Here is a 25,790-nt window from a genome sequence, read left to right on the forward strand (position 1 = left end):
AGGGTGGGGCTTTTCAGGGCTGAGACTAGAAGAGAGAGGTTCAGGGCAGCAGCGGGTCCCCTGAGCACGCCTCCACAGCCCAGCGCTCTTTGTGATTTGGTTCCGCGGCCAGTGGGTTGAGATCTTTTTCAGGAGCCAAGGATCAACAAAGTTTTTGATGGCCTTACATTCAAGGTAATCGGAGCTTCTGGGCTACCCAGCGGGGAGACCGCTTCTCTGGAACAGGGGTGTCCCAGCTCTCACGCCTCAGCTCCACTGTGCACCTTGACCTGCATGCTGGGCCCCATGTCAGACGCCGCATCTGGGGAGCAGAGGACTTCTTTCCACTGCTGCGCAGGTGAGTGGACCCTCGAAGGTTCTGCAATGAGATGTTTTGGGGAGGAGGATTATGGCTGTGGACACCGGCGGGTCCAGTCCCCACAGGCTGTGAAGCCCGATGGCATTTGTTGGGCCCTGCTTGCCCCTGAGGCCAACCTCCTGAGGACGTGGCACCCAGCTGTAGCCCAGCGTGGGCTCGAACCGGCGCCAGGGAGAGAAGCAGGCCTCCCGAGATGGCCTGCAGGGTCCTGCTCGTGGTCCAGGAGCCCAGCCCACACCCGCGAGGACGCTGGTGGCCCTGCATCGGTGAATCACTCCGCCTGCGCCTGCTATAAAAGGTACTTGCAAACGTAGGGCTGCAGCCACGGGAGGGCTGATGAGAGGTGGCCACCAGTCAGAGCACGTCTTGGCGGGACTTGTTTGTATTCCTAAGTGCCTGAGACTTGTTCTCAGAGATAAGCACTGCCGAATAATGACAGAAATTTGGCAGCCAGGAGCTATCCAGCTCTGAGGCAAGAGTCTCAGATTGATTTAGCTCCTAGGGTAAATCTTATTTTTTGAGCCGCTACTTACTGTCTTGCAACTCAATGAGATCTCCTTTGCATGAGGCTGTGGGGTTTTCACGGTTGCTCAGACCCCAAAATGGGCGCTAGTGGCTATGTCACGTTTAGTTCGTTCACTCTCTCGCTACTGGGTCCCTCGGAACGTGTGTGCGCCGTCCTGCACCAGGCCTGGTGTCACTGGACAAGTCCCATGGTCGCAGAACCTAGAGCGTGGCGCCCACAAGAGGGGCCCCAGAGCTTCAGGGGTTGAGGAGGTTACCTCCAGGCAAGTGTGTTTGGAGGACTCGGAGATGAGGCGGGGGGAGGGGTGCTCTGGGGGCAGGTGGGGCCTGAAGGACAGAACCAGAAGGAGCAGTTTTGGTCTCAGTAGAGGGGCATAGGGTGGGGGGGGTCCTCGGCCTCCCCATCTCCTGAAAACCCGCCCATCTACTTTGGCAACTTAGGGTTTGAGGGCAGCTTAAAGTTTTGCAGAGTCTTTTCTAGTTATGCATAATGAGAAAACGGACTGCGTCTCCCTGAGAAGGGGTCGTTAAACCTATCCGAGCCTGTCGGGTGAGAGGGGAGCTTGGGCACCCGATCCTTCAGTCCTGCTCAAGAATTGGCTCCCAACCATTGGACGCCTTAGAGAAAACACAAATTACAAAGCTTCAGCTTTTTTTCATGTTGTTTTTTTTACTGCTAAAGGTGAAGCCCCAGGAAAGATGGCTCTTCTAGGAAAATGAGGTGCTCGGGGCATGGCCAGAGGTGGGAGTTCACGGCTCAGCAAAGTCCAAGGCTGTGGTCCTTGTGGAAGAGAAGCTTCCAGCATCCCAGTGGTTTTAGGATGTGGGAGGATGGTGCCTATAGTGAGGGGACCACAGGCGGGGAAGCTACGCGAAGAGATGGCTTCTCCTGGGGGATTCAGGGCAGACACGAAGGGAGCACAGGCTGGAGGAGAAGGGGCTGGACTCATGGCTGACGTTCCCTCAACCAGGAAGTGCTCGATTGTCCCCTTAAACCCTTTCAAGTGTCCTCGGGTCTCTGGGGCACCAGTGCGTTTTCAAAGCACGAAGGGACAGATGTTCAGAACAGAAGTGGCAGGGCACTTCCCAAATGACTGTTCTTACTCAAAGAAATCCAACCAGTCTTCATTCAGTTATACATTTTATTCTCTAATAGGTACAATACTAAAATAAACACAAATTAAAAAAAAGTTTTATTAAAACAAAACTGTACAAAAAAGCAGTATACTACATTTTAATTACAGAACAGTCTACTGTCCAAAAGGCACTAATCCAGAATAGGAGATACAATGATACAGGACTCATTGGAACTATTTTAATCAATACGATAGAGCACTTGTTTCTTTGACCATTTACATCTAGAAACAAGGGCTGTTTGCTACAGTCATTACACACTGTTATAAATATGAGTCCCACAGGTGAAGGTGCAGTATCGCTCTCCCTAGAGAAGGTTCACGTCACGAGGGACTGTCTTGGGGCTGAGAGGTGGGTGGGCAGCAGGGGCAGGCCCAGGCCGGGGCCTCTGGACGCCTTTGTGGTGGGAGGGCCGGCTGTCCTGGGCATGCGGAGCTTGTCCTCCTGCCCGGCCTGTCCGATGGGCGGTTTCTCGCCATTGCTGGCAGCCACGCCACCCCCTCTTGGGTGTTAGCACCGGGAAGGTGGGTTCTGAGACCCTCCAGGTAACTGGGGCTGGAGGCCTGGGGGATGAAGTGCCAGCAGCTCGGCGGAGGGGAGGCGTTTTGTAACCTGATCTGAAAAAGGCAGCGACTACTTGGAAGAGGGGCGGGGAGCCCAGGGCCGGTGAGCAGGGCAGCACCGCCAGGCGTAGCCCCTGCTGCTTTCCGGGCAGCCTTCTGGCCCAGAGATGAGAGGCCCTGTCCCTCACTTCCGAGAGGTCCCGCGTCCCCTCCCAGTGGCTGGTGGGGCATCTGCGTTAGATCTGACAGTCTGTTTGGAAGCTGATGTCTAGAAACGGGATTTTTGCTTCCCTGCGCCCTCCCTCAGTCCCGCCTTAGGGCCTCGAGTGGCTCCCGGGCAGCCTGGGCCACTGCCCCGTGTCCGGTGGCCAGGACAACTCTCTCCACCCCACATTTCATTCTCTCATGGACTCTGCCCCTAAGGAAGAGAGATACTGCAGCTTTCCAAACAGTGTCATTACACGTAAGACGAAGACAGGCGTCTGATGTTAACAAAAATAAGTAACAAAGAAATAGGATTAAACCAAATCTCTTCTCACAGCATCCTATACTACATCCTCCTTCTGCTTAGCAGAAAATTGTACATACACAAAAATACAAATACACAATTTTGTAGAACAGTCTGATTTTAATATATTTATATATATTTATATTTATACGAGTGGCAGGTTAGTTCATTATATAGAGCTTTTTGCACTTTTGGCTCATATGCAACAAGGCTTATAAATTCAGCTTTAGCTTTCATTCAGGTTTTATAGCTTTTGAACAAGTGTTTTCACATTTAAAGCAGCATCCAATTTGCACTAGGAGTTTGTGGTGATGGAGGAAAAGATGGGGTCAGGAGGTTACTGACAGGAAGGCGGGCTGGGGCCGGGGCAGATATACATTCCAGTGTATGTGGCGACGCCGGAAGGATTGCTATGGGACAGAGTTGACCATGATGACCCCTTGAGGTAGACTGAACACCTTACAGCAGACTCAGACACAGGTGTGACTCCCCTCAGGGACACATGGTGCACAAGATGGGGACAGAGACCCGGAGACACCAAAGGGAAACACAAAGACTAAGACATGACGGCGAAGGCAGGGGGGACGCTCTGCCCCGAACCCCCCTCCCCCCTCCCCCGCCTGCCCGCAGGGGCCCCACTCAGCCCATCGCAGGTACTCCAGTATTTGGTGGATGCTAAAGACTTCCCGGCAGTCCCGAGGCATCCCTGGCATCTGATCAAATGACCCCCGTCAACTCGCTTTCCCACCCTACGACGGATGCCCAGGGAGACAGAGCCGCATGGGGTTCCGCGGCGGGAACCATCCCCCAGTGCCCGGCGCCCATGGTCCAGGTGAGTGGAGAGAAACCCACCTCTCCTCTCCTCTCTCCCCAGTTCAGCCTCGCGCCAACCTCGCTCACACTCTTTTCAACTACAACCCAGGGAGCTGACAAGCGCCGTGGAACCTGTGACCCAGCGCCTGGAGCGCCGAGGGTCTGCTCGGGGCTCGGCTCACGGGGGCAGCAGCTCCACGGCAGCCTCACAGGCCACCTCCACGACGGTGCTCGCCCCCCCCCCGCCACCGCCGTCGCTTCCATCCACCGCCCCCCTTCGCCACCCAGCTCAGTCCCTCTGGCAAACGCCGTACGTGCTAAATGGGAATGCCCAGTGTATGGGTTACTCCACTGTCCGAACAAAAATGCTGGATTCATAATGAAAATAAAGTGCCTGGGCACGGATTGTTCCCATTCTGCAAAACCCTTCTAACGCACCAGCCAATCATCCGAGCGCTGCTGGGTGCCACGGTGTCAACGGTGCGGCCACACAAGAGCCCGCCTCGTCCGCCCACCACGTGATCAAGGCCCCGCGTTTAGGTCAGACTTAAAGTACTTTAAAAAAGCAAACAAATAATCTCACACTCATTTTCAAAGATGCACTTCTGATCTTGTTTCACCCCCTACCGATGACGGCCTTTCTGGGCCCTCGTGGGCAGACACCCTGATCCCTCAAATCCAGGCAGAGAGGACGAGGACAGGCAGCCAGGGTTACAGTGACCGATGACGGCAAATGAATCATCCTGTTTATAGCTCTGATTGACTCTTTGCCTGTTGGGTCTGGACGCACCTTCTGGCGGCTGTCAGACACACCCGGGCTTCTGCTCCGAGGCTGTCTCGCTCTCCCGCTTGCTCGCTCGGCAGCTGCGGACTTCGCTAAGCAGGCTCCTACACAGTCTCTGGGACCAGGACCAGGACCCCGTCCGCAGAAACACCCGTGAAGCAGCAGCACAGGGAAGAGCGACAGAGCCCGCATGCTCGCCCTTGCAGTTGTTCTGCCTGCAGAACCCGGGGACCCTGGTGAGGGGCCGCCACCGTGGCCACCCACCCCAAGGGCCAAAGGCAGGGCACAGGCCGACTCTCTGGCGGGTCCCAGAGGTCTGTAACTTGTGTAGGCACTTAAAAAACAGAAAGAGAAGTTCATCCTCGGAAGGTACTGCATACCCAGCGTGACCACGGCCTTGGGAGGGAGGGGAGCCCATGGGGGATCAGAGAAGGCTGTGGGCTCTTCCGGGGGAGGCGGCTGTGATGCTCCCGGCGTCTTCTGGCGGGGACAGCGGCCCCCCTGCGGCCTGGGTGAACCGGCAGGGGCCTCTGTCCTTCTGGCTTGGGCAGAGCAGGAGGGACGGGTGGGGCGGAGAGCGCGCGCGGGGTGCGCGGGTGGCCGGCTCTAGGCTCGCAGCCGCTGGGCTGGGGGTGGGGCTCGGGCTGCACGGACTCGCTTCCTACCTTCAGTGCGAGAGAAACTACTAGGAAGAGACGAGGCCCTTGCGAGCAGAGGGTTCTGGGAACCGAGCGCAACCAAGAGCAGCCCGGCCAGAGCTGCCAGTGCCGGCAGAGCTCTTGCCCCGCCTCCAGTGCCTTTGGTTTCCGTTCGTGGTGCGCGTTTTCAGAGATGCATGATTAAGGGGTTCACTGACTAACAATACTGAATGTGGTTCCCAAGGCAAATGATAACTAACGATAATGCTTCTGACAGGAGCCCGCAGCCCAGCTCCCTCACCTTCATTCGGTCCTCTCCTATCGTACGTACTGCCCTGTCCCCCCGTGAATCTGGCATAAAAACGAGTTCAGGGTAATATCACTAGAGTAGCTGCTGTTTACATTAATACAGCACTAATGCCGTTCTCTTTCCAGTTTATAGCTTCAGTGAATGATGAAGTGGAAGAATAAGCGTCACAACTTTATGCTGGGCTCTTAGTTCCAGTAAAGCAAAAGGAGAGGTTTCCATGCTCAAAGGAAGCCAGAAACCAGACTGAGATTAGACCTGACCTGGAGGGAGTGGGAAGTTATGAAGAGAACAGGTGTCCTGGGACCAGCTCTGCGTGCACACCGGCTGGTGAGTCACGTGCGCCTTCCTCGGGAAGAGCCCACACCTCCCTTCTGAAGTTTCAGTGCCCCCAACTGCCACCAGAGAGATGCCAAATCGGGATCAGCACCTCAGTGGAAAGCACACGTGCCTTCTTCCCTTCCCTTTAAGGGTGGGTTTATTTGGTGGGGTGAGGGGAGTGGATAACCAACCCCCGCCACGAGCCAGCTAATGAAACAAGGAGCCTATTACAGGGGCCACCAGTCCCCAGTGGTCAACCTGGGGACCCTCTCCCAGCGCCACTCCCAGCGAGGCCTTGCTCCTGGGGTGGTTCCCATTCTTGGGCTTCAAGAATGCTTAGGGCATGACTAAGCGGTCGGAAGAGAGAGAAGTGACAGAGCCAGCCCCTGGAGAACCACCTATTGAGAGGTAAAGAGCTGGAGAACAGGGGAGGGAGGAGCATGGATTTTAGTTAGCTGAGTCCTCAGGTCAGCTTAGAGCCCGTGTCCCTGACAACAGTCACTGAGACGCCACACAAACCCCGAGGCAGCTCGCCCCTGAGCTGGACTGTGGTTACCAGAAAGTTCTTACGCTGAGCCAGAGAGCCCACGGCGGGGCAGACACTGATCCAACACTGGCATTCCAGAGCCTCCAATCTGCAAAGCACTGGCCCAGCCCCGCCACCTCTCGTGACTGTGACGGAAGGGACAGTGGACTGAGTTGGAATGGCTTAGCGAAACTTCCAAACACAGGCACTGAAGAAATGCTCCAAGAGCTGAATAGAGAGAGAACAGGAAGAGCGAGCTTTTAATATTCTCTGCTTCCACTTAGTGCAACTACACCCAAGCGGTGCTAGGATATTCGAGTTCCCCTCAGAACTCAGACAGTGACAGCCAAGATCTTCCATCCCAGCAAAAGGCAAGACCTTCCCATTCACCTCCTAGAGGCGGAGATGGGGACAGGGGACTTGAAACAAGAGGTTTTGTGTCACAGCTGCCAAGCCTCACTGCATTCACTGCGTTTCTGTCACCATGAGTAACAGACAAGAAAGGCCAAGGAGAAAGGATGCCCTGGTGTCTAGATCATCACAGTGACACTGGTCCAGTGTCGGCACAGAAATGATGGCGGGGCAACAGTGCACCAGGGGGGATCAGCCGGCAATGCCCACAAGCAAAAGGAACAGGTTAAGTACAGAGATTTCACTCAGCAGGGCCAGGCAGACATCCTGTTAATGTTCTACCAAGATGAGAGAAGTGACTGGAGATTTTACTTGACTTCATTTAGGGGGTACTGCTCAGTACGGTCTGTGAATCTTCACGAATCAATGAGACAGTGAAAACAGCACAGTGCTGGGCACACAGGACATGCTAGCAAGTGTCAGCGGCTACTTCGAGCTTCGAATGCTTGGGAGGTCTGAGTGTTTATGATGATTTAGAATGACGGCATCTTTACTCTGGTTACTTCTGGTGTTTTCTTCCAAAAAAATACATATTTCAGGGGTAAGCACTACCTGTATTTTCACTGATTTTGGTAAGCTGGCTTTATTTTCTTTTTAGCGGGGCTGCGGGTGGTAAAGGAATACGTGGTGAAGGTTTTTCTGAGTCACCAAAGTGGCCTGTGGAAACATCTGGGGAGGGAAATGTCTTGCCAACTCCAGTTCTTTTTACATAGCACCATCCTTTAAGCAGCACATCTAATACTCTGATCCCTAAAAGAGTAGATTGTGTTAGAAGGTTTTAATTGCAGTGATAATTCTATTTTCTTTGAATGTAAGCAGATAATCAGAATGTTCTGCTGGCTGTTTGAATGCATGTCTCACAAATCACAGAATTATACTCATCTAGTCAGTTTTCAGAATCGCTAATCTTAAGACAGATTCTCAATTCTAATGGAGATAGTTATCTTTCAGCAGTTGGGAAAATAAGAAAAGGGATGGGATACTCTAGTCTTCGGGGTCATAAATCCACAACCATTCCAGCTGTCAGAAGACCAATAGGACCCCATAAAGAAGTCTCAATGACTGCACGTCTATCTTGAAAGCAGGTGGCGTGCAGGAGTCAGGGTTAAGTCACTTTTAGATCTTGTAGGAAAAGCAGCACTGAGTAAAAACCCTTTACGGCATTATTTTTTCTGTTTTAGCACAACTACTATATATTTGATTGCAAGTATTTTGAGGGGGGAAAAAAAAGAATCCCAAGGCAGAACCTTTATATCCAAATTCTGTGGGTGTGTGTGTGTATTTGGGGCTAAAGGGAGAGAACAGTTAGAAAGCAGCAGCCTACCTCAGCATTTTTATGAAACTGAAGTTTAATGTTTCGATTAGGATTCCCTCTGATATGTGGAGAGGGGAAAAGATGTGTAAAAGGGTAAGCAGGAAAGTATGAACAAAAACAAGAGCTGTATTTCCTTTAGTGGCTGCTACCTGACCCTGGAGTGTCCAGGCCTGAAGGGCGGGCTCAGGGGCCAGGCTCGCCAGCACAGCCAGGAACCACAGGGACTGAAACAGTTTGTGAAGGGCCACTGGGCACTATGTCGGGTGCTGGTATTCGTGTAGACTCACTCTTGATCATATAACTGAAGTGACAAGAAAAACCAAACAAGGCATATTATAGAGAAAGGCTAGATAGTGACGCAGCAGCTCCCGTCCAGCCTGAGGCCTCAGGGTGAGAACACGGGCTTTGTGGGCAGGCCGTGTATGGTGTCAAGACAACATGGTGCTCCATGGGACAAGGTGGATGGAAAAGAAAACGAAAGTGGGAGAGAGAGAACATGGATGTGGAAGGGCCAAGGGGGGGCAATCCCACTGACACAGCAGAACAATGGGGAAAACTCAGGGTAACCAAAGGCTGCTGACATGAGGAGGCTGGTAATTACCAGAGATGTGAGCAAACCTGGGTGACATTCACACGTGTCCTTCTCCACCAGTAACGTTAGGACATTGCAAACAACAGTAGTCCACTTACACCGCATAGTTCTCTACAGCCCATATGTTTTAGTTTATTCATCTGTGTTCGTGTCATGTCTTCTGCTCTAGCTCGGGAAAAGCCTATCTAACTCAAGTGTAAGCTCCTGTTTGAGAAACACTTCCTGATGGTGACGGCAATGGAAATATCAAGCGACCAAGGGAAAATGTAGAATTCTAGGGAGCTCGTGAAGCAGGAAACATCAGGTGAGGCCAACACGCGACCCTGGCTGGTTGGCACGTGGGACAGAGTACTCTGGAGGCCTAATCAGTGGTTGACTCAGTTTGGGATTCTGATTGTAGTTTCTGCCATAGATGGAGCAGGTTGGAACTGGATGTGAGCGACAGGTTTCATGTGACTTAGTCAAATGGGGAGCAATGATCAAAGGCTTCCATTTTGAAGCTGAAATAACGCCAAATCCTTCTCTTTCACTTAGGAGAGGACGCGAACACTATGGCATTATTTTAGTTTACTGAGTTGCTGTTCCAAATGTTCTTGGGAGCATTAGTGCTAAAAGGGAACAGGGAATGGGAGATCTGCCATTTTCAATCACATAAAGGACGGAAATCCTTTTAATTATGACCATGCCAATCTACATCTTGCTGTTAAAACAGCTAATTACATGTCAGGAGGACACTCAGTCATTCAGAACAATTGTCGTTATATTTTTATATATTCATTCTGTGCCACCGCCCTCAATCGCCATGGTTACAATTTGAAAGGATTCAGGCAAACCTTCATTTGCTCACAGCACACCAACGTGAATCTGAGAGTTAATTATGGCTGTATAGAGCCATTTTTATTTAAGAGAGAGAGAATGGAAGTGGAGTCACGGGGGCTGGCGTACCGAGGTGGTGTGAAGCGCCCGTGAACCCGTGCACACTCGCCCGCGCCCAGGCCGGCGTGGGGCGGCTGCGGCTCACACCCCGCTGCTGCCCCGCACCCACCGGAGGGCACAACGCTGCCGTCCAGACGGGGGCAAGATGGCTCCCATAACTGCCAAGGAAAAGGGATGTCAGGAGGGAAGGGCAAAGGCCCCCCGCAGAGGTGCCCTTCCGCTTGTTGTTTGGGAGCTGGCTAATGAGATAACGGGTGTGAGACGTGTGTGGTCAACTGTCGGGGTGTAAAAACGCTAGTTAGATTTCGCTTGAATGGAATGAACCAGATTTAGTTCTCACTGCCTGGCCCCCCCAGGTGTCACAGGAGGAATGATAAAAATGAAGCCCAGGATAGGCATATACCTGGAATCCCAAGGCGCCTACCGCGTCCTCGAGGTCTTTGGGTGACAATAAGAAGGGGATGCAAGATCCCCGCGTGCAGCCAAATTTCCCCTCTCCTCCCACCCGTATTTATTCCCCTCTTGCTAGGAAGAGAAAACCACTGTTCCAGGAAACTGGATTTCTCAAGGGCGTTGGCTTTCCTTTTGCTGCTGTTTCTCATCCCCACTAAGGAAGAATAATTAGGCTGCTATGGAAACTGCTCAGTTTATAAAGCTTCCAGCGATTAGTGAGTCAACTGTCGACCCTCTAAGACGGCAAGAGTAGTAGCTTATCACTTTTAGCCTGTGAGAATTAAGAACAGCCTTTTGTATAACCTGTTTGTGAGAGGGGGTTCTGTGACTGGAAAATGGACTTATGGGCTTGATGTGTTTAAAAAGCCTTTCCCACCACCTTAGTGCAGCAGTTCTCTTGAGAGCAGTAAGGAAATCTTTCCTCTTAAGTGATTATCATCTTTTGAAAAGAAGACCCTATCATGAAGGCGACTGCAGTACAGAAAAAGAAAGGGCCCCTTCTTTGACAGCACACCACCGTTAGGGCCATCCTTCCAGGATAACCTGGGCATTCACGGTTGCCTCCCCGGGAAAACCTCCCATTCTCATTATGGTGCGATACCTTTAAACTGGGTAATTTAGGTATTACCAGGTAATGGCAACCAGACAATATGGAGATTAAGAAACAGAAGAGGATTTCCAGGGCATGCAGCTCAGTTTGCCAAATTCAATATGGCTAACAACTGATCCCCAAATCCTGAGTAAACATCCTTGTTATTTAGAGAGCACACAAAAAGGAATGTCTTACGCAGCTCCTAGCCCTGCCCCCCTGCATCCCCCCCCCCACCCCACCCCTGTGCCCCGCAGAGATACCACCAGCGGGAGCTGGTCAATGTGCCCAACGTTCACTTGGGAAATCTTGACAAACAAACAAACGCGGCTCAGTAAAGCTATAAATGGATTTGGCTGGTCTCAACGCAGCCCCAATGAATACAGTAGTAAAACATTACTAATAATCACAACAACAAAATGACAAACTCTATCACCACTGTGACATAAGATTTAAATCACACACAGAGATTAACACAAAACCAACGCACGAGTAGAGGGTCAGGACTATTGAATGCAGAGTGCTACTGTGCACAAGGTCATCAATAAGAAGAAAAATTATTGCCTAAGAATCTGTTGAGACTCGTTGGGGAAAAAAAATACTCTGGTGGTTCTCTGAACAACAACAAAAAGAGACAAACAGCAATTTTAAAAGGCAGAGCCACGAGTTAAATGGGAAGACTGCTTCTACCCAAACCCTTCTTAAGACCAAAGAGAGAGAAGGACTTGACGTTCACATTTTTAGGACGGGGGTGGGGTATCATTTATGAAAAAGGGATTATTTCCACTGTTGTGGGCAGAGAGAGTAGCTGGTCAGCGGAATATGTAGCTGGTCAAAAAGCTGGGCTGCAAGACAGGAAGGGGTGTTTGTGTGAAGAGATGGACCACACCCCCCTACTCTGCCTGCTGCAGAGGATAAAAAAATTGCAGCAAGGAGTCAGCTCAAGATGAGACCTTGGTTTGGAGCCCAGAGGAAAAGAGAAGAGGAGTTGTTCACAGACAGAGAGGATGTGACTGTAGATTCCTGATGAAATGAAAGTCTAGTTACTTACACTTGGTGCCTGATGGTTGAAATCCAAGAGGGAAGTGTGTAAAGACACAGGCCAAACAGGGAGAACGGAAGCAAGTGTATCACTAGCTCTTCACGAGTTGTCCCTTTTGAGGTAAAGGTGCTGTTCGTCACCAACTGCTGCCATGATAAACCTACAGGACGGAGGACTGGGTTTGCATCCTCCCATACGAGGGGCTGCTCCCTCCCTCACGTCCTTTTAGGTGATCACCGTGCCTGAGCTTAAAGGGGGCTTCCTGTTTGAGGATCTTTCTGTGAAGGACTGAGACGTGGGGGAGAGCCCACCCACCGAACGACAACATGTGGGAACTCTACAGGCTCCACAGGCAGGAGGAGGCCACCCAAAGGACTGAGGCCGTGAAGAAAACTGCCTCAAAGGGTGCTCCAGCCTTACAGGCGTTGCTGAAACCAACCACAGTGTCTATTTGGTACTGACGGGTCCTGGAAGGTCACAGATCAGAGTGTACTGTGTAGCCCTCCCTGGCCTTCATCTGCTGTTACGGTTCTCAAGAGATGGGCAGAAATGGCATTAGGATAGTCCATCTTTAAAGCGTCCCTTTGTAAGGCTGTGTTTTAAGAAGGCTAGGAAATTTACCCATGTGACCACAGTATAATTCAATGAAAGTGTCTTAAAAGAATAACAGACAAGTTACCTGAACTGCTTGCAAGGTTTCCCCACCTGACACGTTTAGTCTTCCTCACCTGGGAAGGAGCAGCCCCTGAAAGAGTCCTCGGGGGCCTGAAAAAAGTACAGCAGGAAGTGAGAAAAGAGGACAGAAAAACCGAAAAGCACACAATGGGATGTTTTAAGAGCCTGGCTATTTTCCCTTCAGTAAGAGAGCAGTTTAGGGTTTCTATTTTAATACCATCTCTTAAGCCTGAAAAAGCTTAAGAAAAAAATTTACTCCCCAAAGATATTACAAATTAGACGGTGGCAGCTCCATGTGCCACTGTAAGAACTAAGGTGGCCCGGAGGAGAGAGCAGAGCTAAACCTGATGACAAGCAAAAAACCAATGGTAGATTTAAATCGAGGCCCCAGAGAACTAAATTTTCACTTCCGGGGAAAAAGCAAAAGTTATATGTAAAGCAGTAGATGTTAGAGCAGACCGGCAGTCTTCTTTAATCAAACAAAGAACTCCGCGTGCAGGGCTCCTTCCTCCAGTTCCTACTGAACCCAAGGCAATGCCGCCCCGCACGGGCAGACACATTCTTTCACTTTTCCCAGATTTCCAGGTAAGCGCCTGGTACTGCCTTCATGGATACTCTCCTTTACTCTTTGAAGCTTTCTTTCCTTCCTTAAAGGTCTTAAATCAATGAAACCTTTTAGCTCTTCTCTGGCAATCACCCTGTTTCTTTAGAAACTGCAGCTGCCTTTACAGTTTGAGTCTGTTTCTTTAAAAGGACCAGCAAGAACAAATGATACTAGCAATCCCATCTTAAAGAAGCTATCAATTATAATAATCTCCTTACAATAAATCATGGATGTGGCTTGTCAGACAGTATATTTTTCTCTCTCCTTTTCTTTCTGATTCAACTGAAAATAAGCAGACAAAATTCCACCGAAATGGAAAGATATGTTGTATTTTTTCTAAATAATATCAGAGGAAAGAAAGATAACACCGTCTCCTAATAGAAATAAAAAGTCAAACACACCGAGAAAGAAAATGAGTGGGGGGATCGATCATTCCTGAGAATAACAAATGCTACTCTTGAATTCGTTGGTTCAAGTAATATAGTTAAACAGACAAGGCTACTCCATTTTACTTCAATTCTTGGAAGCTGGAAAAAAATATATACATTTTCCCCCTGAAATCCAAGGACAAGAGCGGGCCCAGGCCCTGCCTGTAGCTCTATAAAGTCACAGACCCATAGAAGGCGGCACCTTCATGCCTCTCAAAGGCTTCCTCACACTGACATAAGCAGGATGAACAGACAGTGGAGGCGATCTCATCAGCGTGTGCCTTAGGTGCAGTGAGACCAGCTAGAAGCTGGCGGATGTTCAAACACTGCTGAGGAAAGGAGAAATGAAGGCGGCCAGTCATTCTCTCTCTCAATGGTTTTAAGTTGAAAACATTTGGTGGGGGAGGAAGGGTGAAGAGGTAAGGAAATGGCACTCTCCTTCAATCTTAGAATCACTTTCAGGCAATGGATAAATAGACGAAGCCCTGCTTAACAGCCAGGCCCATATTCCCCTTTAAACGAGGCTTCGTTGTCTGTAGGAAGAAGAGAGGGAACGAGGCAGGAAATAGAGAGCAGCTGTGCCTCCTTGAGACGCACCCTACGCTGCTACACTGAAGGCTGTTTCCTCTTACCCACAGTGACAGTGTGTCCTTTAATCGGGATGCCAAGAGATCATTTTCATACAAGGCCAGCAGATGTAATTTTCTTGGACGCATGAATAGTTCATCATTTTGCTACTGGACGACAAGGTGATCACAGGGTGACTTTATAACTCAAGTTCACTGTTTGGTATTTTGAGTTCTCAAAATGAAAAAAAGATTTATCAAATATAAATATCTTTAAAAAGTAACAAAAGTGCTACATATGTGATCAAGGAAAAAAATTCCATTAGTTACTGCCGCTTAAAGTAGATTAAACTTTACAAATATTACCACATCCATTATCAATATGGCTTCCAATTATTAAATAAATTGCCTGTAGCAATATAGCTTTTCACACCTCTACAAGGACAGAGTAAAGAGAACACCAAAGCAGTCACATCCTGTTGTATCTCGCAGACCCACCGCATAAGTGGCAAACGTCCCCTGCTTTTTTCTGCTCCTAGTTAGGAAAGTATTTGCATTTGTGAGAGTCAGTCAGCATAATCCCGCTATAAAGTCCTCTATCAACCTCTCATGTTGAGGGGGCTTCAGTTAATGGATACAAAGACTGGAAGTTCATTCACTCACTTTTGACCTTAGCTCCATCCTCGAAATGCCTTTTTTTGGTAGCAGGGAAAGGGGACACAGGAGGCAAAGCAGCTTCCGTGACGACCTCCAGCACCTTTCCAGGCAGGCATGCACCTGTGCCACGTACTGTATAGTGGTTCTGAGAACTGGACTTAGCATCCGTTAGACATTCAGCTCATGTTTTTTCACAATGCTCTCAAGCTGGGCTTTGTGGGTTTGTTTTTTTTTTAATGACTTTTGTTTTTTGTCATTTTTCTGTTTGTTTTAATCATGGTCCCAAAGGCAGAGGCAGTATTTTATCTACTTAAGTCACACAGCTTGTGAGAGGAAAGGATGTCTGTGTCAGGCATGTTAACATCAACCAAAATCTGAGATCGAGTGTTTCCACTGACATTCTTAGCACAGCACCCAAAGAAGTATAATCTAGCCACAGTGTGACTATTATGAGGCACGGCTTATTGCAGCTGGAAATCGATTCTTCCCACACTGAGGTGGGGGTTCTAGTGTCCCTTTTACTCTGTGGGTACTCCCCAAATGGCGTCTGTCCAGCCTAGGCCACACTACCTCAGCTTGCATCCTACCAGCCTCGGGGAAGGAAAAGGGGTACAGACTAGTGTTACAGGAATCTAAAGGTACCCAAGGTTTTACACACAGCCTAATATTTGAGAACTGAGGGCTATCTAAATACCTGGAAGCACTTTCTTGGAATGCTAAGACAGAGCAGCAAGATTTTCTAGCCTCGGGGGCTGGGAGAGGGAAGTTTGGTTGGTTGGTTGGTTGGTTATTATTTACTGGGAATTAATACTGAGAGAGTATATGCAAAGGCTGAGGGCACCATGCCATCTTCACAGAACAAGACCCTAACGGCTAACTGACATACAAGAAACTGCAAGTTATACTGTAAGAACACATGTTAAGGACCGAGGAAAGTCTGCTAAGGTGCTACGTCTATACTAAGTTAACTTCTCGTGTCCAATCCTCCCTCATCAGTCGTCATCCAGGGCCTCTGTCTTGATTTCGTTAGCTCCTTGTCGGGCCAATGCCAAGATAGTGTGGTTGACTGCTGCCATTTCCACAGCTAATGAGATGGGGTCTTGGTGGTCACTATGGCTAGTGCTGTCATCCTAAATGTGCAGAGATAAGAAACAAATGTTAATAGTGCACTGGTAAAATTCTCTAGCTCACAGAAAGGCATGCTGCGGGCAAGGGGAGGCAGAACATTCGTGGGAGAAAACAGAGTTGGGGGCGTCATGACAGAATAGAGGTGAAATGTATTTAAGTAGACACTGAATGGATATAGGTCCAGAGACTTCTGGTTGGCATTTTTATGATTCAACAAATAAAAAGCACTGAAATGTTTTTTTCTTGCTGAGAATTTTTTCCTTCTATCAGAAAGATTGCTGGGGATGATGATCAAACCTGGACCATTCCAAGTTTGCAACAAATACAGCACTAGTTAATGAGGGCCAAACTAGTGAGCTTAAATTCTGGATTGGTGCTCTTACAAACAGATTATCAGAATTCCTAGTATCTCTCTACTCAACTGAGAAAACTAGACAAAACTACAGACACCAACACCTTACGGATAAAAATGCTTTTTTGTAATAAAAAAAAAAAAAAATTTTTTTTGTAAAAAACAAACCAAAAAAAACCCCCCAAACCCCAAACTCTCAATTACAACAGGACAAAAGTGTAACTGCTGGAAATGGGTTCGCGAGAAAATGTCGCCTGGCGCTCTCCCGCTGTAAGGGAGCCGGGCAAGGGAAGTGCAGGTGTCTTACTTGGAGGGAGCGTGAAGCTCGCCTTCTGCAATGCCAATGTGTTAAACAATACAGCCGTGAAGGAAACTGGCACTGCAGGATGTTCGTCAGGCGCTGAAGATGGTGTTACAAATAAGGGGTAAGTTTCTCACCTGTCACATCTTCAGGGGAACTCTGCATCCAAAAGCTTTGGAAAGGGTGAGTCCCTTTGGGCGAAAAATAGCATGGCATGTGTTGCCCTTAGGGCATCTGGGAGAAAAGGTGGAAGTGATCCACCTACATTGGCAGACTAAAAACTAACAGGAACGTTTCCACTTAGAAAGACTCACAGAACATTCTCTTGAGTGAAACATGGAGCTCTGATTTGGAGTCCTCAGAGGGAAATTCTGTGCTCATTCGCACAGGCTGGCCTTTAGTTTAAATAGGGATCAGCATGGCATTGCCGGTACCCTGGCAGTGTCTATGCTCAAGCTGGTAAACAGGGGCTGCAAAGCGGTCGGCAGAAGGGAGAACACAGTGGACTCTATTAAAAGAGCTGGCTGAGGGGCAAGGCAAAGGTGTACATCAAATAGGAAAGAGCAAATGTTTTCCTGCTGGGGCCTAGGAGAAGAGACCGTACATTCTCTTCATATTCCAAATGGAACAAGTTTAAAATCCTATAAAAAATTTAACGAACTCTGTCAACAGATTTGTGGGGGGACAATTCCCACATTCTTAGTTACTGAATTATTCCATCCAGTGGCTACAATTAAATATATTTTCCCCCTAAGCAATGAAGAGTAAGTCAGGGTGAGGTGGGCAGACATGCACGTATGAGAGGGTGTGTGTGTCGGTGCGCCAGAGACGCTGGAGGAACCACTATCTCGGCACGAGGGTTCCCACGGCCCCGGGGCCGAAGCGGGCGGGCCCTTCTACTGTGTGCTGGTCCGAACGTGTCCAGGCAGGGCCACAGCTGCCCGCAGCCCCTAGTGTCTCTTGGGCAGTGACTGTGTGTGTGGTGGGTGGTGGAACTTGCTTGTCTGGATCAGATCCTCCTCTCTTCTTCTACCTTCTCTGCTTCTCTGCCTCCCTCTGAACTTCTTCCCTCCTCCTCCTCCCCATTGCGTACTTGCCAAGTATCCTGTTACATGACAATAAATCCATGTGGGTGAATAACGATTTCTCACAAATTCACTTTCAAATTACACAAAAATCTAACTAGACCCAGGAGCCGAGTGGAGGGACATTCGCTTGCCTCCCCTCCCCCACCCCGTACAGAACGCACCCACGGAATTGAGTTGTCCCACCGTCCCACCCACTCTGTATCCGGCAGCCTCCCCTCCGCTGCTCACCTGCTCTGAGTAGTCATTGCCGTCGACGTCGTCACTGTTGGAATGGCCTCCGGGACTCTGTACGTCTATCCCATGACTCTCCAGGATTGCTGCTTCTTCGAAAAAAGCAAATAGATCCCTAAATTATCTGTTACATCGCCATAATGGTCTAAACACTGAATTTGTATTGAGGAAATTAGAATGTAATTAAACAAAAACCTAGACTCCTCTCTATGTTTTGTTTCTTTTAAATTGCAGACAGATGGAACTCAGCGGCACAGAGGTCAGGGGAGGAACACGTTTGCCATTCTGGAGCCCCTGCTGCTATGCGTGTACATTTGAGTGGCTGACTGTTAGGTGCTTCATAAATACTTACCAACTAATTAAACAGCTCTCCTGTCTTGGGGTTCTATAAAGCACTTGAGAATTGCAATGATGAAGAGGAAGTAAGTTTATAAATGAAATACAATTTTAGAAGCTCAAAACCACCCCTCCACCCCAATCTCATCAATTCATGTTTCTTAAATGCTCTCTCTTCAAAAAAAAAAAAAAAAAAAAACTCGCCTTTTACTAGGTTCCTTGTATATTAAGACTCTTTTATTCCAATTTTATTAATCACATGTTTCTTAACATCTAGGTCATAGCTCAGTAATAACGAAGACGCTAAGGGTATCACACTCCCTCTCTCAAGCCCTTACAAGTATCTTTAATATGCACCCCAGGAGTAACTGATCAGAGACATTCTAGATTCTAGCATATTAAGAACAATGAGTTTCAGAAATAATGCCATTCTTATTACAATACAAATAGTGTGATTAATATTAACTTTGCATTATTAAAACTACAATGAAGAAAAACGTAAGGGCAAGTCTCATTAGGCTTAAGAGGTAGGATCATTTAGACCTGCAGTTCTAAATGGAAGCCACTCTTAAACACAACGGCCGTAATTGCCTCAAAAGAGACAGCAGCCTCTCTGGTACATTACCGATATTGGCTCTCCTCTTGATCTCCTTCCGTCTGTTAGCAAACCAATTATATACTTTCAGGGAGGTAACTCGTTCCAGATCTGACAGTTTTTTGCCTGTGAATGCATGCAATAAAATTCAGATAATCTATATCTGAGACTAGTTTTAAGGGTTACTTCTTTTCTTTTTAAAAATGTTCTTTTGATTGCATTTCTTGCCAGAATAACAGATATAGAAGTAATATTTTTTAGCATGAGCTAGTACTAAGTATAGACTCAGTTACTGAATGAATAAACATATAAATAAACATGCAAATAGCAACTAATAACACAAAATGCTTGAATTCAGAAAACCACACAATATTAGGGAATTCCAATATTAAATATTACATTAAAGAATTCGGTCCGCTAGGGTTCAAAGTTCACATGATTGTATATGAAGGCTTCATTTGATCAGCATCATTCTAGATGAATATGTTATTCTTTATCAAGTTTCCAGATAGATGAATTTTATTTACATCTTTAAGGCCTTATATTACCTAGTTTCCTGCTGTGTTTTCTTGAAGATTAAGATCACTATGACCAGCCGTAATTGTAACTATGCTGGAACACATAGCACAATTCAAACTGTATTTTAAATATATTATCTTCTTTGCTGTCAAATGTGACGTTTTATGGATAGCACCATGTTTACCAACATGGCAACCACCTTGTACCTTTCCCTCCTCCCTTATCCTTTTCTGTTTCAGCTTTTAATCCACACTGGGTGGAGAAGCCAGAAAACAGGTTAGGCCCTTGATGGTAAGGGGGGTAAAGTATTTTCCAGGAAGAGTTTGAGTTCCAGCACAGCTTCAGGGCTGGGACTTTTTGGCTTGTGTAAAATAAGGGTACAGGTATCATTGTAGCTGAGCTTGTAGGTTTCAGATTATTAAAAGTCTGGCTTCTAACTAAGGGGGGGATAAATTAGTATTTAATTATTATAAAACAGTGATACTTTTGTGTTGATATATATAGCCTTTAAGCCAATCCAATTAACTGGCCAAATGGAGATCAACTGGATCATCTTAACTGAGAATGCTTTCTGGTTAAAAAAAAAAAACCCTGTAAAACATGAAAGAGCACTTTAGCACTTGGAAGAAAAGATGTATGAGTGCTTCAGGGGCTCTGTGGACTTGCACAGGAACAACAGGACTTCAGAATGGAATCACCCTACATCTTTTCCCACCTAAGAAGTCATCCTGATGTAGGAAGGAGAAAGAAGCCAACTCCAAAAAATTCTTTCTTCAAGCAGGAATACAGAATTATACAATTTTCAACAGCTGTAAAAAAACCAAAAAAAAAAAAAACCCACACCCTATCTTACTAATTTCATTCACTAACCTTGCTTAAGTATGTCAAACTTTAAAACGGTTTTGAAATTGGTATATTTATGCTGTATTTTTGGAAAAAGAAATCTACACAGTCTTCACAAAAAATAATTCTGAGGTTGCGTATCTCAAGCAAGGACACTCGCTGGGAATTCCCACGTGAAGTTTGATCTGGAGTAGCGTGGTCACCCCCTAAGAAGCACTGTTTGAACAGGACAGGGTAGTGGCCATCCACAGGAGGATGGCAGGAATGGACCCAAGAGCACCCCGTTGGGAGAGGAAGACACTTAGGTCCCAAATGATGACCTGAGCCGAGAGCTCCAGCACAGAGCCAAGCAGCGCTTGCTGCCTTACCTGGCTTCTGTATAACTGCGTTGCAAGCATTTGCAATTTCTTCTCTCTTTGCTTCATCTGGGTATTGATTCTCATTGAAGTAACTGCAGAGGCAACCAATTAAGACACAAAGTTTGTACTTTTAAAAACTGTGCTCTCCTTAAAACACCAGCCCACTGAAAAAGATGTTCTTCTTTAGGATGTAACATTAGAGTGTTTGGTCCAGCCTGTCCAATGGAATTTTCTGTGAGGATGGAAATGGTCTGTTTTGTACTGTCCAACAGGGTGGCCGCTCCTCACATGTGGCTGCTGAGCACTTGAAATGAAGCTGATGTGGTTGAGGAAGGGAATTTTTAATTTGATTTAATTTTAGTAAATTTAAATTTAAGTAGCTACATGTGACCAGTGGCTTCTATATTGGATAGTACGGGTCTGGCCACTGCTAGGCTTCATTAAAAGATGTCCTTGAAAAAAAAAGTTACTTGTGATATGGGTGCCTGGTTGAAATCAGAGTTCTGTTATTAAGGCACTGGTAACAATAGGACTCTCTTTGCATGTCATGTTTGTAGTAGCAAAAGTTGGAAATTACCCAATTGTCCAATCAGTAGGAGAATGACAGAACAAATTATGGGACATCTATATTTATACATAGCTATTTAAAAATGACTAGAAAAACTATCCATTGGCCTGGAGAGATGTTTATGACACAGTCCTAAGTGAGAAAAACAATCTGTAGAATAATGTGCATGTAAAAGTACTGTTAAGAAATCTGAAAAATACCTGTCTATGTGTACTTAAGTTTGCATGGATAAAAGCTGGAAGGGTACACATCAAGCTTGATTACCTCCTTGTGGGAGAAGGGGATTAGGAGGAGGAAATTTAAACATTTCTAAATTTATTTTTGCCTTTTCCCCTATGTTAAAAAAAGCATATATTACTTCTATACAATAGTACTTAAAGAAATTAGGCTTACTCAACCCATCCCTAGCATTATCAGATCTGAGACTATATGTGGGAACAGAATGCTTATTAGTACTACCTGTTCGTCATCTATGAGTTAAAAAAAAAAAAAAAAGTGGACTTCCGTGGTGGCACAGTGGTTAAGAATCCGCCTGCCAATGCAGGGGACATGGGTTCGAGCCCTGGTCCGGGAAGTTCCCACATGCCGCAGAGCAACTAAGCCTGCGTGCCACAATTACTGAAGCCCGCGCGCCTAGAGCCCGTGCTCCGCAACAAGAGGAGCCACCGCAATGAGTAGCCCCCGCTCGCCACAACTAGAGAAAGCCCGCGTGCAGCAACGAAGACCCAACGCAGCCAAAAATAAAATATAAATAAATAAATAAATATATAAAAGACAAAAAAGAAAAAGTGAATTTCTGTGCTTTGAACCTGGAAACTTAAGATCAGGAAATGATTCCTTGTCAAATTCTAGTACCTCTCATCTCCTCAGGGGCTTCCCTTCCCCCAGAAAGCAGCTTTCCCATTCCTTCACCCTCCGTCTGCACCGGTGAAAATGCCATTCTACGGCGAATAAACACTGGAGGCCCCTAACCCTTCCTGTGAATCCCCAAACCCGCCTTCTGCAATGCCACGCCTCTCCCCTGAAGCCCTCTCCGTGAGACCATCCTTCCCTGTAGTCCTGACACAGCAGCTGCCGTCACCAAACAGCCTTTCCTTTTCTAAAATATAAGCGATAGAACTATATCGTCCAGTCTTGTCAACCACCACCCTCCACAAATGGTCTCCTGCTTAAGTCCAAGATTTAAGCATCTCTTCCCACATGACATTCTGCTATCATTTTTACGGCTTCCGTGTTCATACTGAGAGTTCTTCCAATCTCTGCTCCACTTCCACATTTCTATTGACCTTTATCTTTACTCCACTTCTGCTATTTACTTGGGCAAAGACACTCTGGATCAGTTTCCATTAACCAGCATCATGGGCATCACCTGGCAGCTTGTTAGAAAGGCAGAATCCCAGACCCCACTGCAGACTAAATCAGAATCCGAATGTTAACAAGATCTCCAGGTGATTCGAATGCACATTAATGTTTGAGAAGCACTGGATTAGCTCATTCATTTAAAATTCAGCAACGAAGACAACAAAAGCAGATATTAAGTACCTAATGTTATATGCATCCACTGTGGGTAAAGAAGAGAATTAGTTTCTGACTTCAAGGAGTTTATAATCTACTGAAGGCACATATAAATCAATACACTTGTGATAAAATTCCATAGGATGTCTGAACAGAGCAGAGTTCAGACAGACGAAGGTGTGCTCAGTGCTGCTGAATGAGCTGGCAGAGGAAGTACCATCTGAGTCAGGTCTCCTGGAAGACGCACAGGAGTTTGCAAGGCAGAGGAGAGGAGGAAGAACATTTCATGCAAGGGAAAGAGCACGAGCAAAGGCAAAAGGTAGACAAAAGCCTTGAGGATTCTGGGCATAGAGAAGAGTTCAGTGTGGTTAGAATATGGGGAAGCAATGAGGAGACGCTAGTCTGGAAGGGTAGGATGGGGCCAGCCTGTGATGAGCCCTGACTGTTCTATGAGTAGTAAAGACTTCACCCTGAAATGGAGGTTTTCAGGCCACACAGAGATATACTCCTGTCTGTGTTTTAGAACGATAACATATCTTCAATACTCCACCCTATGATCTGAAATTCTGAAACTCCCCAATCAACCTTCTACTCACCTACTCCACCTCTTCAAAATAATTTGTTCTTCACCTTCTTTATAATCTCGAATCCTTTAAAACCCTACTCCAACTTTAAAAATCTGTTCATCTATTACTCTTCTTCTGGCCTCACCTCTCATTTCTCAGCCTGAACTCCATGGCAAGCCGAATCAACTGTATCTCTTAGGAGAAATTCTGATTATTCAGCTTTTCTGTCCTTCCACCATACCTATCCAGCCAACCTCCCACCCTGCAGAAAGCACCTTCCACTTGTTTTCTTCCATCCTTCTCTCAGGGTACCAAGTGTTCCTGGACAAAGTCATAAAATAGGGCCAATTGGTTTCTTTATAAATCTGTGCTTTTCAACCTTAACTGGGCCCCTCATTTCTGTTGGGAATGCTCTTTGTCCTTCTAGCCAACTGTCTTTCATACTCCGTCTTTAGTGCCCCACTTACCCGAAACCTTTCCACTCTGAAGTCCCAAGCCCTCAAACCCACTACCGTCATTCGTTTTGCAGATGCCCTTGCCTCCTCTTTTACCAAGATGGAGGTTATTAAATATGAGTTTGCTTAATGTTTTTAGCTTCTCAACTTCTGCACGTCTCTGAGTCACTGCACATTCTTCTCTTCGTCTCATGGCAGAGGAAGATGCATCCTCCTCTTCAAGGTCTACTTCTCCACTTGTGTCTTTGATCTCATCACCCCCACCCTCTTTCATTTTCTCAACTCTCTCCTTTCTTTCTTGCATACCCCTTCTTTTCCCTGTGCCCATGCAATTTCCTCTATTTCACTGATTTTATGATGCACATTTCCTCATTATTATTATCTCTAAAATCAGGTACATCTTATAATTGCTGGTGTCTGAAAATTAACTGGCAGTGTCCTCCCTCCACCCATGCCCACCCCAGTACATAAACTAAAGGTGTGTCATACAATCAAAGCCTTCTTAGATTTGATGGAATATGGTAGCTGCTAAGAGCTAGAGGTCCCGTTTCAGCTACAGCTCAATGGCTACTACACCTCACTGTGGTAACTCCTCTTCCAAATTACTGCAAAGCCTGTGACTGACACTCTACTCCCTCTAATGTCTGATTAATATTCCTAATGTACATCTCTAGTCATGCCACTATTCTGTTCAAAAGTTTTTCAAGATTTATTATAGAGGTGTTTAGAGTTCTCCCCCAAACTACCTTTGCATCTTTATCTGTGGCTACTCTCATATAGGCTTGCTACAGTCTAGGAAAATGGAATAGCCTTGTCAACCCCCTGCATCTCTGTGCCTTTCTCCTACCAGTATATCTGTTTTTTGCCTCCCTGCCCCCAAACCATCTTGTCTGTCTTTCACAGCATTGCTCAAATATCACCTCAAAGGTAAATAATTTCCTTACCCCATGAATCCCACAGCATTTCATCTGTTCCTCTCGTACACCTTTTTCATCTTGTATTACAGCTATCACTGTACACCTCTCTGACTACACTGAAAACCACCTGAGGCCAGGGTGCCAAGTCTGACTCATCCCCACATGCACTCCTCATTGATGATATGCGCTCCTCAGTAACAATGGAAAAGTCCCCACCAGCCCAGTGCAGGGGCCTCCAAAAGAAATGGATATCACTGTAAATGAACTGTTGACCATCAGGGGTATAGAGTTACTGCAACAGGGTCTTGAAGGGTACATACTAAACTGTTACAAGTGATGATTATCTCCTGGGAGCAAGAATGCTGGGGGCGGTGGGTAGAAGAGAGGGAAATATTGGTGGTAATTAAGATCAGTTTTCACATTCTGCTTTATATACTTCTCTGTTGAATTTCTGAAATGAACATATGCTATTTTCATAAATTTCTTTTTAATAAAAGAACTTTGGGAAAACATTCAGACAATTAAGGCCTAGTTTACTGATTAATATAACTCCGTAAACAATTTATGTTTGGAAAGTATATCTGGATCGGCTAGAAAATATTAGGTTTGTGATTGCCATCCTAGTGACTAACAGAATAAAACCATAGTATTTCTGGAAGTTAAATAAGAATTTGCAGTAATTCACGGCATATATGATTAATGAGTTTAAAAGTTTTTAAAAATCTTATTTAATTTGTATTTTTAGGATTTAACTATATAAAATAAAGTCAGAATAAAAATAAATTGGTAACGTCTTCCAAATTAAAGACTCAAGAATATAATTCACTAACTATAGTTCTAAATCTCTAAGCCTGGCAATTAATACTTTCTTTTCTGTTAAAGACCTATTATTTTTATAATTAAGAAATGTAGGCCTATTGAATATTTCAATTTTCATTAAAATGTGCTACCACAGCTGGAGGTGTGTACACTGGACTGAGCGCACCACTTTCCATCTTTCTGTAATGTTTCAATGTTTAAAAAATATTAATTAAATATAGATAGTATAATCTAAACTGATAAAATGATATATTTTAAGATACTTCATGGTAAATATTTAAGTTTAAAATGTAATAGTTAAAATTTTTTTGCAAAAAAATTACGAAGCTCTTAAAGCTTTCTTCTTGGTCGTGGTGGGAGGGGTGGCAGACAGACACACAGTACTGATGTAAAGTGGAAGAGTTTTTACGAAAGACAAAGGTAGGCCAGGAAATAAAATATTCAATAAATAAG

General features: G+C 46.4%; 2 protein-coding genes across 11 annotated transcripts in view; one reads left to right on the plus strand and one right to left on the minus strand.

The window, feature by feature from the left end:
• Positions 1 to 687, plus strand: part of KIF13B (kinesin family member 13B) — a 190,946-nt gene extending 190,259 nt beyond the window's left edge. For both annotated transcript variants that reach the window (XM_057547830.1, XM_057547831.1), the window contains one exon: positions 175 to 687. In XM_057547830.1, coding sequence (XP_057403813.1) covers positions 175 to 672 — 498 coding nt within the window. In that variant the 3' untranslated portion in view covers positions 673 to 687. The remainder of the gene's footprint in view (positions 1 to 174) is intronic.
• Positions 688 to 11,020: 10,333 nt separating this feature from the next.
• The window catches only part of HMBOX1 (homeobox containing 1), a 180,209-nt gene continuing 165,439 nt past the window's right edge, over positions 11,021 to 25,790 (minus strand). Inside the window, exons 7-11 of one of the 9 annotated variants that reach the window (XM_057547847.1) lie at positions 20,507 to 20,589; positions 18,807 to 18,902; positions 17,843 to 17,931; positions 17,560 to 17,631; positions 11,021 to 15,875 (exon numbers count right to left, since the gene is read on the minus strand). In XM_057547847.1, the coding sequence (XP_057403830.1) occupies positions 15,738 to 15,875; positions 17,560 to 17,631; positions 17,843 to 17,931; positions 18,807 to 18,902; positions 20,507 to 20,589 (478 nt within the window). In that variant the 3' untranslated portion in view covers positions 11,021 to 15,737. Of the gene's footprint in view, positions 15,876 to 17,526; positions 17,632 to 17,842; positions 17,938 to 18,806; positions 18,903 to 20,506; positions 20,590 to 25,790 lie in introns of all 9 variants that reach the window. The other 8 variants (XM_007192709.2, XM_028169201.2, XM_028169205.2 and 5 more) reach the window with 8 other exon arrangements.

This window comes from Balaenoptera acutorostrata, chromosome 6, assembly GCF_949987535.1.
Source record: "Balaenoptera acutorostrata chromosome 6, mBalAcu1.1, whole genome shotgun sequence".
Taxonomy (NCBI): domain Eukaryota; kingdom Metazoa; phylum Chordata; class Mammalia; order Artiodactyla; family Balaenopteridae; genus Balaenoptera; species Balaenoptera acutorostrata.